We start from the raw sequence: 18,677 nt of genomic DNA on the forward strand, positions 1-18,677 counted from the left end.
GTACAGCCTCACACAAACTGAATGTTTAAGAATTACTTACCACCATCACCTCGAATAGAATTTGACAACAATTCTCGACATTTGAGGCGAACAGCATCTGTTGTATTTGAGGAAGCAGCTGGGAATGAAGTTGTTACTCTTTTATCTTTTTCCTTTTCTTTGGGTTCTGGATCTTTCTGTTTCTCTTCTTTCTCCTTCGGCTTCTTTGAACTGCTAGCACTTTCTTTACTGTTTGGGGTATTGGAACCTTAAAAAAACAAAAAAAACACGTATTTACTGACAATTAACATATCCTAATCTGATATCAGTACAATAATATTTTAGAACTATAATAGTTCCCTTAGATTTAGCAGATGTTCAACATCTTTCCCTTTTGCCAAGAAAAAAGACAGTTATATGTGCTATAAAATTAGAGATCATAAATTTATACATTATATCGTAGTCGTGGCTGCGAAAACCACTATGTGATAATAGTGTGAGAGAAACACTGACCCATAGCACATATATTATGAAGAACAAGAATTCTTTGACAATATTTGCACAATATTGAACCTTAAATGACAGAACCTTACCGGCCAAAGTTCTACGCTGAAACATTTCACATAACGGTTTTCAGACACAATGACAATCCTTAAAATGAACAAGATAAAAGGCATTTAAAAACAACAGTTACAGGTCTTAAAAAACAGCACAACAATACAATCATGATTATTTACTAGGTAATTGAAATGGATAATCTAATAGTAGCTATACCATTATTAAACAATGGCCTGGTGTGAAAACGGGAAACCACGGAAAAACATCTTCAGGGCTGCCAACAGTGGGGTTCGAACCCACTATGTCCTAAATGCAAGCTCACAGCTGTGCGCCCCTAACCGCATGGCTAACTAACTCGGTCATGACAAGTCACAATGGACGAATGGCAGTGCTACTAGATAATGGCTCAGCCAGAGTTATGTGAATACGTATAAATATTCTCAACACCCTCTCTCGAAGGCTGAACCAGCTTCAACATTTGTCATCTGGCACCCGGACATTTAAACACTTCCAGTGCTTCTCCTTTAGTAACCCCTTGGTTAATATGTCTGCAGGCATCTTCTCAGTCGACAAGTATTCGAGACGAATGTCCCCAGATGAAAGAATCTCTCGAATAAAATTATGTCGCACATCAATGTGCTAAGTCCGAGAGTGGAAAACATGATTTCTAGCAAGTTTCTGAGCTACAATGTTGTCATTATATAGCTGAACACTGAACATGTTGTTTATGCTTATCTCCCCTGCTAGTTGTTGTAAGTGCATTGCCTCTTTTGAAGTCTCATTTAAGACCATAATTATTATATTCAGCCTCCATAGAGGACAATGCCACTGTCTGTTGTTTTCTGGATTCCCAAGATAACATTCCGCCGTACATTGTCAGTGTTCTCCCGAGAAATTTTTGTCAGCTGGGAGGCAGGAATGAGTAACCGGGAGGGGAATACAACGTAGAAAATGAATATGATAAAATCTCATTGCATCCCCCTCAGAGCATTAATAGTAATATCAGACAGGTAAACATTAATGTAAAATTGAATTTTTTTTTTAAGTGTTATATTCATGAGTAAGACATAAGAAAAGTATTTTGAACTTCTAGTGTTCTACTGCTCGTTTATAATCATGTAACATCCGTTGCTGAGTTTGTGACGTCATGTGGAATCAAGCTTGTTCAAACCCCACTGTCGGCAGCCCCCCTGAAGATGGTTTTCCGTGGTTTCCCATTTTCACAGCAAGGAAATGCTGGGGCTGTACCTTAATTAAGGCCATGGCTGTTTCCTTCCCACTTCTAGCCCTTTCCTATCCCATCGTCGCCATAAGACCTATCTGTGTCGGTGCAACATAAAGCAAATTGTAAAAGGAATTGAGCTCGTAATTAATTCCACGCTAATTCAAACATCACTTGCGCACATTACGTGATGGTCAAGTAAACGTTTAAACTCCGATGTAACAGATGCATTTATGCGGACAATAATGAAGATTTATCACTTAAATAAACAATTTTACAGTATTTATATTTTAATTTGGAGCAGCCATTGACTCGTATGTATTAATATTATGTAACTACATGTATCTAGGGGGTGCAAGGCAGTTGGATGCGCAACAAATAGCTTCTCCAATTGCAGAAGTCAACCTCACCTTCCCGTGGTGCTCCCTGTTACCACACACGAGGCTCTGGTGACCAAATATAAGGCGAATAACCATATCACAATTAAGGATGCAGTAAATGGCATCCTTTCCACCCGTAACATCTGGGGTGGGAACAAGTGTCAAGGCTTAAACGTGGCAGCCCCACCATGTCACTCTGTGAATGTGCGCTGAAATGAAATGTCGTATGGCTTTTAGTGCCGGGATATCCCAGGACGGGTTCAGCTCGCCAGGTGCAGGTCTTTCTATTTGACACCCGTAGGTGACCTGCGCGTCGTGATGAGGATGAAATGATGATGAAGACAACACATACACCCAGCCCCCGTGCCATTGGAATTAACCAATTAAGGTTAAAATCCCCGACCCGGCCGGGAATCGAACCCGGGACCCTCTGAACCGAAGGCCAGTACGCTGACCGTTCAGCCAACGAGTCGGACAATGTGCGCTAATAACTTGCAGTTGCTTAAAACTAACTTATTAAGGGAATCAAGAAAAGCAGCCGGACGGATCCTAAGATGACGACCTTTGGCTTGAAAAAGGACATGAAAATTGGAATTTGGAACGTCAGAACACTGTATCAGACTGGGAAACTAACACAACTTGCTACCGAGGCAGAGAGGTACAGATTAGATATCTTAGGAGTTAGAAGTAAGGTGGAATACATTTGGAGAGTTAAGAACTTTGAGGGGACAAACATTCCTTTACTCCGGTAAGCCAAATGAAGATGACCGACATCAGGAAGGAATGGGATTTCTTATAAACAAGAGATCAAAGAACAGTCTGATTGATTGGAAGCCCATCTCACCAAGGATTATCACTGCAAGATTCAAGGGGAAGATCAGGAATGTTTCGATAGTCCAATGCTACGCACCTACAGAAGAAGCAAAAGCAGATGATGAGGCAAAAATTTATTCAGAACTACAGACTATCATTCAGGCAATAAATGATAAAGACATTGTGATTGTTATGGGAGACTTCCATGCCAAAGTGGGTTCTGAAAATCTGGGACTTGAACAAGTAATGGGATGACATGGACTAGGTACTAGGAATGAGAATGGAGAATTTTTGGTAGACTTCTGCACGAGCAATGAACTGTTGGAGCCGAGGACTCGTTCCTGTTTCCCTGCTGTCGTGTGTGTGTGTCCCTTGAGTCCGGCTGCTGGAGGAGAACCTGGAGTGTCCTGGTGCAGCGCGAAGGGAACACTGGGTGCCGACGTGTGCAGACTGCGAACGGGGTTCAACGGATTGAGTGAACAGCGGATACTATCCCGACATGCGAGACTGAGTGGCTGAGAGAGTGTAGTGCAGATTTCAGCCATGCCGAGGCCATCCTGACGTCTGATCTGAATACACTTGGCTCTTACTTCCGAAACTGGAGACTACAACCCACCATGAATAAGACAGAATCTGCTTGCTTCCATCTCCACAACTAGTTGGCTAATACTAAACTCCAAGTATGCTTCAATGGCTCAGTGCTAAAGCACAAGCCTAATCCAAAGTACCTCGGGGTAACGCTTGACCGAACCCTATCTTATAGAAAGCATCTTGAAAACCTCGGATTTAAGTTGAGATCACATAATAATATTCTGTTTAAATTGTGTGGAACTTCATGGGGTGCTTCAGCGGACACATTACGACGTACTGCACTTGGCCTCGTGTATTCTGCAGCTGAAAGTTGAGATCACGTAATAATATACTGTTTAAATTGTGTGGAACTTCATGGGGTGCTTCAGCGGACACATTAAGACGTACTGCACTTGGCCTCGTGTATTCTGCAGCTGAATACTGCTCTTCAGTATGGCTTAACAGTTGCCACGTGAAGAAAGTCAATGTACAACTTAACACCAACATGCGTATCATCTCTGGTACTCTTGTCGTGTACCGACCTCCCCAAGGATTCGAGCCGGCGGGCTGTCAGATGAACGGCAGCCGGGATTCACAGCCGAGATTCGATCTTAGAGTATCAAGGGAAATAAATCAGTATCAGAGTAATACCCAGTAATATGGGACACCTTGTAGTGTCAGAACATTTGTATGTTAATTATATTAAGATTTAATAATTAGAAGGAAGAAGGAACTTTTCAGTGAAGGTACAAGTAGTGGAGAGCATTAGTCAGGCAGAAAGCTTGTGAAACGCGCCTACAATGACATGTTTACAGCAGAGGATGTTTGCTTGTTTGTTTATTGACAAGCAGAGTCTAATATTCGGTACTGGAGCAAGCGGCTCGCCGACAAAGAGATCAAAGCCAGTACAGTTGTACTCTAGTAAAGACAAGGAAACAAAAGTGCAAGGAGAAGGACAGAGACAGTAGTGCGCAGAGAGCAGCACCTACTGGGACAATTAGTTCACAATAGTAATTGAGGGTGCCACCTAACAAGGCAATCAGCCAGGTAACAGCCATGGGTCCAACCCCTAAGGTAGTGGGAAGGGACCGACCTTTGCTTCAAGGAAAGCAGATATAACCCAAGCCAAGATGGCGTGGGGCTATCTCTCGACCAGTAATTCGTACTCTTATGACCGGGTTCCTTCGAGCAGTCAGTCGTGACAGTGAAGTTGTGCATAAGTGCCGCAGGGCAGAATTTGGGCTTAGCGCGTAGCCGTAGGCTAGGCTCATGAAGCAAGCTCTCGTCAGACCAACATACTCAGAACCTGTAAATATATTTGTATATACTGTACATAGTTGTCCTAAGTAATAAAGGACAATGATTTTTCATCTATTATTTCGGGAGTTGCGGGACAGAGGGCGCACCTACAATTTTACCTCCCTACAGAATCGCTCAGCAGGACAGGTAACACATCAACATCAACAGCCGGTGACCAACCTACTAGAACATCTCGCAGGACAGGTAGGTCACGACACTCTGAAGAATACTGCAACGTACTGGCTGCCAGTCCTGTCCCGCATTGCTCTACCAAGCCTATGACGTTCAAGAGCCCTTGTTCAAGAATATGATAAGATCATGTCTAGGTTCCATGTCCAAATTTTTCGAATTTAAAAGATTTGGAACCTATAGCCTCACGTGATGTCAAGTTTTTGAAAGGAGATAGCAAAAATACAATCATGATTTTTTCCCAAGTCAGTGCACAAATGAATTTCTTCAACAACAGCACTTCGATGGCAATCATCCTGACAAGGAACTGAAGGAGATTGTTTCTCTCATTATTGTAAACATAACTCCTAGACTTTCCAGTCCAGGCTTCATGAGGAGGGCACCTGTTATTAATGTATTTTTCTGTTGTTAACAGTCTCTGCCGAGAAAGAGGGAGGATGTCCGGACTGCATTAACAAACATCTGGTGATCTCGCCAAGTGTATGTTTTTTCCTTTCCGCTACTCCATTATGTTCCAGATTACGCAGAGTCGTTAGGAATTGTAGGATCCCGGAGCTCACAACAGTGTTTCAAATGGGCAATTCGCATACTCCAGGGCCTCTCAAATGCCCAAAATCTCACGTGTGCAAACTGAGGCGCAGAGGTCCTGTGCAAAGTGCATCGGTCCCACTCGGCTCAGCTCAGACCAGCGTGTCGTCTCGGCTAAGCTCGGCTCAAATTTGGAGCACTACAGAGCAAGAGCAAGTGAGGAAGAGGGAGACAGGCGGAGCGAGCGAGACAGGCGCGGGGAGAGAGAAAGACAGCGCTATTGCTCCAAATCGAGGAATGGGGGTCTGCACCCTGGTCAACCAAGCGAAGTTGTCTTTTGCACCGTGCACACACCTTGAGAGGCCCTGACGTACTCTGTACCGCTATCAGATTGTAAAATTTTTATCTTTGCCTCTTTCTGTGTTTTCAAACGTGTTCTGAAGTTTTGAAACTTATTAACAACATTCTTCTGACATAAACTTCACTTTGCACCATCCATTTGCACTGTCGATGAATGTGAAGAAATAATGCACAAATGCCACAAAGGTCGGAGTGAATCAGCTCCCCTGGTCCTATTCTCCTATCGGACTTTTTTGGAAAATGGGTACGTGCCATCTTTCCTTTTCCTTAGAGACGGATCTCACATTCAAAATCCTCTTCAGTGCTCAATGACTTTGATTTCCTCTATCCTTTTATTCTTCACTGCTTCACATAGATCCGTTATGTTTAGATATGCCAATCGAATCTGAAGGTCCATAATAGAACCTTTTCGCGTATCTTCAGCTCCCTGTTTTTCGGTATATGACCCATTAACATAATAAAGATAATCTCACCTATATGTGATGAATAAGAGAGACAGCGCTATTGCTCCAAATCGAGGAGTGGGAGTCTGCACTTTGAGAGGCCCTGACGTACTCTGTACCTGCATCAGTATCTTGTAATGAATAAGGTACTATAGTTCAAATCTGTAACTCGAGCGGCTGATTTGTCAAAAACTATGCAGTGACCCCTGTCTACGATCTTCCCAACTGACAGTAGATTAGTACAAATAGAATGTATCGCACAGGTTATATCTTTTAACGCGACCATCAATGCTCACTGACATTGCTACAACACCTTTTGCACGTATCTTCATAATTTTAAATGATCAGAAACATAATATTCTACTAGTGAAAAATAGCCCAGATTTTTACACATGTGCAATTTGCAGCCACTGTTGAGGCGCTACAGTTCATCTGCATCGCGGTCCATCACAAACGTGCAGGAATTCAGTTCTGATGTCATATATAGCGAGGTACTATAGATAAGTATACACAAGTAATATGCATAACAAATCATCGTTAACTTCCACGTCTATACCATTCAGCTTGTCCACAGCATCAAAAATTCTCCGCAAATGATTGCGTGACCCCATCTTCACTCATACTTTGAAGCACAATCTGCTTTAATAATGTTGCCTTCTGTGAGGGATCCTTTGGTTGGTAAATAGACCCTAATTTTAGCCACAATTTGTGCGAAGTGACACAATCATTTACCTGTTTCATTTCCTAGGGTTGAATCGCCAGGATAATATCTGTCATTGCTGCACTGTCACGTTCTTCCCATTCTATAATAGCAGCTGCATTCTCGGTGACCGGTACAGGCTTAACCTTTGCCCCCGCTACGTAACCCAAGTACAGCCTTCATGAGAATTAGCCACATGTCAAAACTGTACTTTGAAAACGTCTCAATGCGTCCCATACATGAAGCGTTCATCTTCATACATTAATTTCTTCGCAGAAGACATTTGGTTAAACGTTTAATTCAATCTCTTTGACCACGCGCGATACAATATTTCCATTGCAAACTGTCCAGTTCATGACCGTATCGATGAGTTCAATCAACAAATTAATTTCAAATTCTACCTAATCAATACTTTATTTCTTGCCTTTTGGCAGAATTATAAAAACATTGACATATATAGGACATGTTTCGACCACTTAGTGGTCATATTCAGCTGTCTCTGAATAGCTTTGATGAAACCATTTGAATAGTAAGTACATTAAAATCTTAAACTATTTTCCCATGGGAACTTAAAACTATTACTTAGGGTGCTGGAAGATGTGGGGGGGGGGAGGGGGGGTTGATGAGGTGGGGTGTAAAAAGGATACTTAAATTACAATTTGTGTCTATGGTGATGTTAAAAAACTTATTTTCTAATTGAACATATTTAAAAATCTTAAAACGTCTGTAATGAGGCACTTTGTAAAAACACAACGTGACTTGATCTTGTTTATGTTAAAAAAGTCGGTGTGTATATCAGTCTTCACGTTTTTATGATTGTCAGTTGTGTTGAGTATCTTCCTTGAAAGTTGCTTTTTAATTCTAGTAACAGGTTGTGTTGAACAGGTTAATTTAAAATTGGTGAACAGCTCTACCACTGAACTGGCTCCAGTTCAAAACCACGGGGCCCCCCCTAAGACGTTTCATAGACCAACGGAAACAAACCTTAAAGATGGCAGAAATAAACACACAAACCTGGGAATCACTTGCCAAGGACCGTTTACTTTTGCGGCAAAGTGTCTGTGGCTCAGTTCAACCCTTCGAACAAGAACGCCGGAGATATGAAGATATTAAGTGACAGGAATGCAAACTTCACCAAACCCATCCAAGATCTCCCCTGTGCCTCAGCTGTGCGATGTGTGGACGTATGTTCTACGCAAGAATTGGCCTGTACAGTCACCGGAAGTTTAAACACAAACTGCTGTGAATTGAAAAGGGCTATTAGCCATGAAATCTGTAAACTCGTAAATGAGTAACTGCCGACAACGACAACCAATAAAACACTGATATGTTATAATGTGTTCAAAATATGACTGCACTCGGCCAAGCCAAGAACTACTGCTCGTTTACGTCCATACTCTGTTGTCAGGTACAGTAATGTGTTAAATCTATGACAGCTCAGTTAGTCAGTCCTTGGTGATACAGTGGTTCGCTCTAGCACTAGTCCCAGAATGGTGAACAGAGATCAGGCCATCTAGGAAGACAGCCGGTGAGGAGAATTGTGCGAGTGAGAAAGCAGAGCCGTGGGAGCGAGAACGCCGACTTCCCCTTCTCGCTCGGTGTTGTAGCGACGTACAGTTGATCCGACATATTTGTTATAACCGACGTGTAACACTCCGCAGATTTTCACTTAGTGGAATTCCCTTCCAGCTGTAAACTACAGACTTACCGAGCCGAAATGAATTTGTTTAGAAGTGTTACAGATAATAGATTTAGAACATAATTTAACCTCTTATTATAGTAGCTGTCAAAATGTTTTTTCGTGTATGAATTTGCATAGCCATTCTTTAAATTTATAATTAGATATAGAATTAACGATGCTGTAAATGTACACTGTAGAATAATGTATGGTATAACAGCAGGCTTCATAACCTGAGCCACATCATGCAAAATAAGTCGATGATGATAATAATAATAATACTATGATATACATCAAGAATGAAACACACTACAAGAAAGTTGAGAACTCTCAGATACTATGCGAAAAACGAAGATAATTTTTTACGATCATCTTCTCCTCAGAATAAACTGTTATAAATTAACCAAACAAATCTTTGACTTCTTCCGTAACCGCAAAACAAAATTGAACTGGTTTAAAGATACTGAATAGACCTAGTAGAATGAAAAACTACAGAAAATTCACTATTCGGTCGAAGAGGTAAAGTGATAACTACCGAGCTCGATAGCTGCAGTCGCTTAAGAGCGGCCAGTATCCAGTATTCGGGAGATAGTGGGCTCGAACCCAACTGTCGGCAGCCCTGAAGATGGTTTTCCGTAGTTTCCTACTTTCACACCAAGAAAATGCTGGAGCTATACATTAATTAAGGCCACAGCCGCTTCCTTCCCAGTCCTAGCCCTTTCCTGTCTCATCGTCACCATAAGACCTATCTGTGTCGGTGCGACGTAAAAACATCATGTGAAAAACTTAAAAAAAGTGATAACTAAAGAAGATAATATATGGTTCCCAGACAAATCTACATTAAAAGCCAAATCTAATATATCGGAAAAGAGAAGAAACAAACATTGGAAAGAATGAAGAAATACTGGGAACTATGAAAATAACAACACACAGAGAAATGATCGATTCAACGTACCCCTAAGAGGGTGAAACGAAATAATAACAGTCTAATAATAATAATAATAATAATATTTGATTTACACCCCTCCCCATGAAAAGAGGGCGAGTACGCTGACCATTCAGTCAAAGCACCGGACGGGGAGGGTATCTTAACAACATACATGTTTTATGAAGGTTTTGAAAATGAGAAGCTGTAATTAAGGAACAGGGGTAACAAAGGCCAAAGAAACGCAAGAATTTATAAGAACTATATATTTAAATATCTTGTGGCCATTGATATTTTTTATTATGTCTTACATATTTATTATATATTAACCCCTGCGGGTGGAAGCGGAAGAATGAATCTGTGGTAGGGGGTGGTGGTGCTGATTACTCTTAACTGGGCAACCAACTTCTGTTACCTCTGATATGAGGCGAAAAACTGAAAATGTCCGACACTTCTAAAAATGATGGTATCGGTTGTAAAAGGGGAAGGACCACGAAGGGCGTGAAAATGGAAGACTCCCTAGGACTGAATACAGTCTGGATCAGAAAAGAACAAGAGTTGACCAAAGAAGGTCAGATAGTAAAAGTGAAGGAAGTGGTAGCAATGCCATACTCAGCACAGGGAACCATGATCGCCAACCCACTCTCCCAAGTTAAGAGTCCCCGGTCCCTTTTATAGTCACCTTTATTCACGGGAAACTGTGGAACAGGTGAACATCAGTCAGTCATCCGTACTACCAATACTGCATTAATGTAAATCTCGCTCCTCCTCTGGATCAAAACCAAGAGGTCCACAGGAATGATTCCAAAACTCAAATGAACTTCAGTCAATTAATATTAGGAAACGTGAAAAATGAAGTAGTGTTCCTATCAAAAATCCTGGTCTCTGATGCATTAACATTCTACAACAATTGCGCTGTCATTCACTATGGTATGCAGGGTCAGCTGGGGTAATTTTGAACGCAAGGTATTTCCATCCACCTCTCTTTTCACCCTTACAATGTGTAACAATTTTCTTCAATTAGTATTCTTGTACAGCATACAAAGGTCAAAATAATACCTTCTTAATTTGTTCATACACATTGTAAGGGTGAAAAGGAAGATGGATGGAAATGCCCCATGGTTGGAATTACCCAACTTACGCTATTCACTCTCTCTCTCTTTCCACGTACCTTTCACAAGGTGTGGTACCATGTCATGTGCGGTTGCATAGTTTTTGCCATGCTTTTCTATCCTGCGCTAGATGTAAAGAACTTCCAAGCACTTCCTTCTTTTGGTCAATTAACCTTGCTGAAGCTCTTCCTCAGGTCCTTCCTCCCATTTTGCCCTCTACGATCAGCTTTTCCATATCTCCAGTCCTCCTTGATATGTGGCCAAAGTATCATAAATAGGCCTGGCTAATCTCCTTCATGAGCCTGTCCTTGATCTTGAGTTCTTCTAGGACAGTCCTCCAGTCCTCTGTCCAGGATACTCTTAGAACTCGGCGGTACACACACATTTCAACTGCTTTAATCTTGTTACTGTCAGCTTTATGAATTGTCCAGGTTTCAGCTGCATATGTGGTGATGGGGGAAAACAGAGCATTTATCAGCCTGAGTCTGGTGTTATTAGTTATGTCTGTGTCTTTCCAGATATTCATCATCTTCGCTGACATACTGCTTGCCATTGCAAGGAGTCTCTGATCTCATCCAAGCAGCCCTATTGCTCGTTAATAGGGCACTGAGATAAATTGATCTGTTTATCACCTTAAAGCCTCCTATTTGTCTCAGGTGTAGCAAGTTGTCTGCGCGATCCACGATCATGACCTTTGTCTTGCCAATGTTTGATTTCCATTCCACACTCCCCACTGATAATCTCCATATCCCTGGCACTCGATGCTACGATGAAGGTATTATTGTCTTCATACCTCAAGTTGTTGATCATCTTTCCTCCTACTTGAAAGCCTCATTCCCAGTCTTCCAGCACCTTCCTCATACTGTGCTCCAAGAAGTTATAGACCAGAAGCGACAGGATGCACCCTTCTCTGATGCCAGCCTCAGTCTTGAATGGTCCTAAGAGAGCATCGCTGAAGAGAACATGGGACCTGTTGTTACCGTAAAGTGCCTCAACTAGATTTATGAGGTGTTCTGGAGTTTCCATGTCCTACAGTGTATCCCAGAGTGCATCCCATCTCACTTTGTCAAAGGCTTTCTTGAAGTCGACGAAGCATAGAAACAGCACAATGTTGAATTCCCTGGCTTTTTTGATAATCTGAACAAACATTCAAGATCTGTTCTCTTGTGCCCTTCCCTGCAACGAAGTCTAGCTGTTCCTCTGCGATCTGTGGTAGCAGAAAATTCTTGAGCACTCATTGATGATGTGGATGAGGACCTTGCTGGCATGCAGTATCAAGGCCACAGTGCAACAGTTACTGCAATCGGTGGGTGCACCCTTCTCTTGTAGAGGGGAATGAAGATTGACTGGCACCATTCGTCTGGCCACTTTCCCATCTCCCACACCTTCTTGCATAGGCCCAACAGCACGCCTACTCCGGCTTCTCCCATTGCTTTGAGGGTTTCTGCTGTGATATCATCCACTCCAGGTGACATGTTCCACTGAAGATGTTTTTATTTCTTTTTCCACCTTCAATCTCTCATGATCTCTCTCTCTTCTGCTGGGGTATTTTTGTTTCTTGTGGCTCATGCTGTATCATACTTACAAAGTGTCTCCCACTAACACCTCCACACTTCGGCTATGCTTTTGAGGTCTGTTTTCTTTTCCCCATTTTCATCAAAGATGACTTGGGTTGTCACCTTGAACTCCCTGGATAAGTACTTCACTTTTCTGTAGAGGTCCCTGGATTCATGTCTGTCAGCATGGTGTTCCAATTCTTGACAAATGTTTCTGAGGTGGGTATTCTTGTCTCCCTCGGACCATGCCTTAATTCTTCAGTTCACCTCCCTAAACCTAGCTTCGTTGTCTTTATGGGCTCCCCAATCAGACCTGAGCATTCTTTCTTCAACCAATGTCAGTGTATAATTCGTCATCCAGTGCTTTCTCTTCGTGACTGGAATTGTTTCACATCTCTTAGCTGTGTCTTCGATCCAGCTTTTGACCTGGTACCACGACTCTGTGTCTTCAGTTGCGTGAGGTATTGCCCCACTTTGGAGATGTAGTTGGAGTTTTGCTGGGTTTGAGACACAGACCTTTGTTGCCTGCTTTGTCCTCTTGGTGGCGTGGAGTTTAAGTGCGCAGGTAGCAATAAGAAGCTTGTGATCTGAGCCTCAGTCTGCCTCCAGTCTGGTCTTGGTGCTCATGACAGATGTTCTCCATCTCCTCCTCACCGGTGCAAAGTCGATCTGGATTTTATGCTTTTTGTTGGGACTAGTCCAAGTCGATAATCTGCGCGGGTGGTGATGGAACAGTGTGTTTGCAATAACCAGGTCATGTTTTGTGGTGATACAATATTCATGTATGAATGATTCATTCCCTACTGTGACATTCAATACGTGAGTATTTAGACTCTCAAGTTGAAGTTACCATAATTACCATACTCCATTGAATAAATTATACATAATGCTATTCTCCTGAGTAAACTTACTACCATTAATTATTCCCTGGGCATTGCTTCGCGCTCGTCAACTAGCTGCACGCCTGCAGCTCGCCTTTGAACCAGGGCAGTCATTGGCTGTCCGCTGCACAACATGGCTGGGTGTTGTGAGAAACTCTGTCCTACCTACCGTACAATGGATAGGCGAAACGACCTGTTTCCACCATAAATCAAGAACCTGTATCGGCTTCAAGCCTCAAATTTTATAGGAACTGTGTAGTTAGAAAATTAGCAGTGTGCTAATTCTGCCTTACCTAAACATGTATTCGAGTGTTGTTGATAACTATTTCATGTAGTACCATATTGTTCCCTGTTTATGTTTCAAGTTGTAAGTATATGTGTATATTATGGGGAATACAAAAAGGGATAAATACAAAGGGCACTAGGAAAGTTTTGCAATACGCAAAAACAGTTGGCTGGACATCCCTGTTGTGGTGAGGGATGATGAGAGGGGTGAAAACCGGTCTAGAAGACAGCAAGGTGCGACCTTAACACAAGTTGTTACCAAGCAGAGGGATTGAAAGCAAGATGTCAGTGTGGTCTAAAGGTGAATATCACGCAATTATCCGCTACAATTTTGCTCATGGATTAACTGTTGACCACTGCCTGGAGGAAATGACTCCTGTGCTAGGGAAAGACTGTCCACATCCGACAACAATTTTCCGCTGGTACAAAGAGTTCCAGAGGGGAAATTTTGGGGTTGAAAACGATCCTCATTCTTAGCGACCGCCTGAATCAGTGACTGAGGAAAACACTGAAGATGTAAAGAAAATGTTGTAGCAAGAGAGGCGGTTGACATATCGACAGATAGAACAGACCCTCCACATCCCTGCACCAGCTATTCATTCAATTCTACACGACCATCTCCATGTTAGAAAGGTTTGTTCCCTTTGGGTGCCCCATTCACTTTCAGAGGAACAAATGGCACATCGAGTGAAATGGTGCCGAAAAATGCTAAAACAGTTTGAAAATGGGTCTTCGCGTAACGTCAATAGCATCGTTACACGTGACGAAACTTGGCTTTATTATTACGATGTCCCAACAAAATCCCAGAACAAAGTGTGGCTGTTTGAAGGTGAGGGTACTCCTGTGACTGTGCGAAAGTCAAGGTCAGTGAAGAAAAGAACGATTGCAGCATTCTTCACTAAATGGGGCATCCTGACTCGGGTTGTGCTAGAAACACAAAGGACAGTTACTGCAAAGTGGTTGAGTGAGAATTGTCTGCCTCAGGTCATCCAGGCTGTCAAGCAGCTCCGTCCAAGGTCATGGCTCAACACTTGGCTCTTGCATCACGACAATGCTCCAGGACGTGTTAATGTATCAATGTATTTTCTTGCCAGATCAGGGTTGACTGTGCTTGATCACCCTCCATACAGTCCTGATCTTGCCCCATGTGACTTTGCACTCTTTCCAAGATGAAGTTGAAAGGGCGACGTATTGCATCCGACGAGGAGCTTCTGGCAACGTGGGACCAAGGGTGTGAAAATGTAACCGAAGAAAAGTGGCAGAGTTCGTTCAGTGACTCGTTTCGACGTATGGAGAAGTGTACTCAGTGTGGTTGAAATTATTTTGAAAAAGTCTAAAGCGTTTACTCATATTGCGAAACTTTCCTAGTGCCCTTTGTAATGGACAAGATGGCGAGTTGAAAATAGGTGAAACAGGCGTATGTGAGGAAATGGCAAGATAATTCCAAGATCTACTGAAACAGAAGCACCCACAGGGAGTATGACTCTACAGTACAGCAGAGACATCAACCAAGGACGAGCACCCACCAGATCAGATGTTGTGAAGGCAATCAAGGATCTCAAGAACAACAAAGCGGCAGGTAATGATGGTATATGCGCCGAGGAGATCAAATGGGGTGGTCCTGCAATGGAAGAAAGCATGTACAGAATAATAATGGACATCTGGATAAATAAGAAGATACCTAGCGACTGGAAAGAAGCCATAATTATACCAGTACATAAGAACTACAGAGGTATCTCACTGCTAAACATTGGGTACAAGATATTCTCGAGATTATTGCTGAACAGAGTGGAAGCACAGCTTGAATCGACCATAGGAGAATACCAGGGTGGTTTCCGGAAAGGAAGAAACTGCGTAGAACAGATCTTTGGACTCAAGAGAATCATAGAACACAGAAACATGAAAGGAAAGGACACAATAGTTACATTTGTAGATTTCGCAAAAGCCTACGACTCAATAGACAGAAATACACTACTGAACATCCTACGCGACAGAGGATTGGATTCTACAACACATGCATTGGTGGGGGAAACACTGAAGACTACAACCGCTAGAGTAAGATACCGGAGTATGTTGTCAGACAGCTTTGAAATTAAGACAGGAGTCCGACATGGGGATGGTCTGTCGCCATATTATTTAACCTAGTGTTGGATGAAGTGGTGAAGCAGTGGAGACAGCTGAATAGAACCACGGGAATAGAAGGTGTACAGATTGGATATAAGATCAAAAACAATGTCACAGTGGATTGCCTTGCCTTCGCAGATGATATGGTGTTGTTACATGAGAAGGAAGAAGACGCGAAGTTGGCACTAGCAAATCTAGCTGAGACTACAGCAAAGGTTGGTCTAAATATCCTACAAGAAGACGAAGGTACTGAATACGCAGACCGATTGGAATGTAAAAGGCTAAGTGGTAGAGAGAGTCGACAGCTTCCGGTACCTAGGTGAGAACATCACGGGTAAAGTACAAAGCAACAAAAGTACCACAGACAGAGCTCAAATGCTGCTGAAACTACGATATGCAGCCATGACTACATATGGAAAGAAGAACCTCTCAAGGAACGCCAAACTGCGACACTACACGATAACCATCAGGAATGCTGCATTATATGCAACTGAAACGCTGACATTAGGCAAGAGAACATGCATATAATTGTAGAAGGAGGAAAGAAGAATCTTGAGACATATATGGGGCACCAAAAAGCAAGGTAAAATCTGGGTACACAGATCAAGGCAGGAACTATATGCGAGTATAGAACCAATCTCGAGTGTGATAAGAAAGAGAAGGTTAGGATTTGTTGGACATCTCATGAGGATGGATGACAGTCGGCTGACGAAGAAGATATGGAATGCAACCTGCTTAACTGGAAATAAGTGGATGAAGGAAGTCAGAGAAGATTGGGAGACTATTGGCATAAAGGAAAAATATCCACTGATGACAGTACAGGATAGGTCCAAATACAAAAATCTCGTGGAAGGTCACAGATGGACAGACACCAGGATCCAGATTCAAATCACGGAAGCCGAGAGAAAGAAGAGGAGTGAGAGAATGAAGAGGTATTGGGAAGAAAGAAGACGTACCGAACAAGTCACTCGTGATCCTCAGGGGTCATAACGAACCAAGTAATAATAATAATAATAATAATAATAATAATAATAATAATAATAATAATGGACATATTCTGTAAGTGAGCTACAAATTATCTACTAAAAATTCACTCATTCTGACCGACTGTGTTGAAGTGTGACGTGCTATAAAATGCCAAAATGTTGGCCACTCTTATGAATTTTATATTCCTACGATTATGCATCTGTATCGCTATTCTTGTGACTGGAATCTCCTAATACCACGGCTTCGCTTATGAAATTACAGTCGTGCTAATAGAATATGAATATGATGATGATGCTTGTTGTTTTAAGGGGCCTAATATCGAAGGTCATCGGCCCAATAGTATATCAACATCCGCATAATAATAATAATAATAATAATAATAATAATAATAATAATAATAATAATAATAATAATAATTTGAAATTTTGAACGTGTTAATTTTCTCTCATGGTTTCTGTAGTACATCTGTGTTACCTTGAATAATAAATAAGGACATTTTAAACACTGTTTTCATATACAGACATGTCCAGAAAGTGTAAGACTTTTATAACATAATTGAATTAGCATGTTTCCACGTTAAAACCTTTGGTGATAATCTTGGGGGACACCAGGTCATTATTCACGTTTAACTGTAACTTATAAATATGATGAAATTAAGTTCCTTCCTGTAGAATATTGAAGTGATATTTATCTTTTTGGAGTTTTTCTTTATTTGTTTCTTTGCTAGTCTCATTTCCTTGTGTCTCTTCTTGCCACTGTTATGTATGACATAATCCTCACAACAGTTACCCTATTTTTCTGACAAGATAACGAGATAAGATTATCTTGATTACCTTACTGATTACCTAATGGTTTTCTTTTTGGTGGGGGAAAGAGTCTGTTGATCAGACGCTTTGGGATGAGCTAGGCTTGCGTTGTTTGAGTAGTGATGACTTTTAAATGAATGTAGTGTGATGTGATATTAGTATGAGATGCTGAGTTAGTAATCTCCAAAGTTTTCTTCCTTACTTATTTTTGTGGTGGTAATTTTCCAAGTAATATTACATTTTTTCTTGGGGTGAAAATGCCATGTTTAGGCACGACGCAAACTTGTGATTTTTCATTCTCTCTCTACTGTCTACTTCCATTCGAAGTATTTTAACCCTTTCCCATGGACTATCTTTGACTCACTGTCTGGCGAAACTTAAAGAGAAATAATTTGCTTGTCATGTATAGTTGTGGAGTACCTTCATTAAATAATTTATTCTGTAAACACCACTTAAGATATCAGTTTCAAATTTTGCAACAAGGGAAAATACACTATACTTACTCTAAAATGATACAATGAGATCACCTAATTACATGCAGGCACCCCTGAGTTCGGAACGATACATCAAGAAGCATCCAACATGGTGCAAGTTAATGTTAAAAGGCTTGTTCTTAAAGTCAGTCTGAACTGCTCGACCTGATTGGGCTCTTATTTTCTCGGTAATGGAGATAACGCAGGTCTCCACCCTGAATTCCCCAATTTATTTCATTTCCGGAATTCGTCGGATAAGGATACTTAGATAGCAAATTGTACTGGCTCTCGGACATACAAATTATAAATTTCTTTTACTGAATGGGAATGGAAGATAAATTGACGTTAGCTGGAACACTATGTAATTATGTAGAGGACCATAGTCCGAAACAGAATTAAATGGATGATTAAAACTGATAATTATGTTTTGTCCAAGTAGGCCTAATAGTTTAACAGGAGACGGAACCTGAATGAGCATTCCCTGTCCTGTGCAATATACCATATTTCTATTTCCCTCAGGTTCATCTTCTGTCCCAACTGCTTCCTGCACCATTTTTATTATCATACCTACAACTTCAAACTCACTACCATTGCATTCGTCAACATATTAATTTACTTTGTAACAAATATCCTCTTCACTGAACTGGTTATGTGCAGCCATGTTGCTGCGATGTGTTTATATTCAGGCAGCTGTCTGTTCTATCTACGAAAACGTATAACAAAACACTTTATTTTAGCATTCCGTGCATGTCAGTTGTATCTAGGAAGCGTAGGGAATTCTCTGGTCCCAAAAGTTATATGTTTAGCAA

At 41.5% G+C, this 18,677-nt stretch overlaps 1 protein-coding gene across 2 annotated transcripts in view; it reads right to left on the reverse strand.

Annotated features, from left to right (window-relative positions):
- The window catches only part of TfIIS (RNA polymerase II elongation factor), a 228,798-nt gene that overhangs the window by 149,481 nt on the left and 60,640 nt on the right, over positions 1-18,677 (reverse strand). For both annotated transcript variants that reach the window (XM_067151340.2, XM_067151341.2), the window contains one exon: positions 41-247. In XM_067151340.2, the coding sequence (XP_067007441.1) occupies positions 41-247 (207 nt within the window). The remainder of the gene's footprint in view (positions 1-40; positions 248-18,677) is intronic.

This window comes from Anabrus simplex, chromosome 7, assembly GCF_040414725.1.
Source record: "Anabrus simplex isolate iqAnaSimp1 chromosome 7, ASM4041472v1, whole genome shotgun sequence".
NCBI classification, from domain to species: domain Eukaryota; kingdom Metazoa; phylum Arthropoda; class Insecta; order Orthoptera; family Tettigoniidae; genus Anabrus; species Anabrus simplex.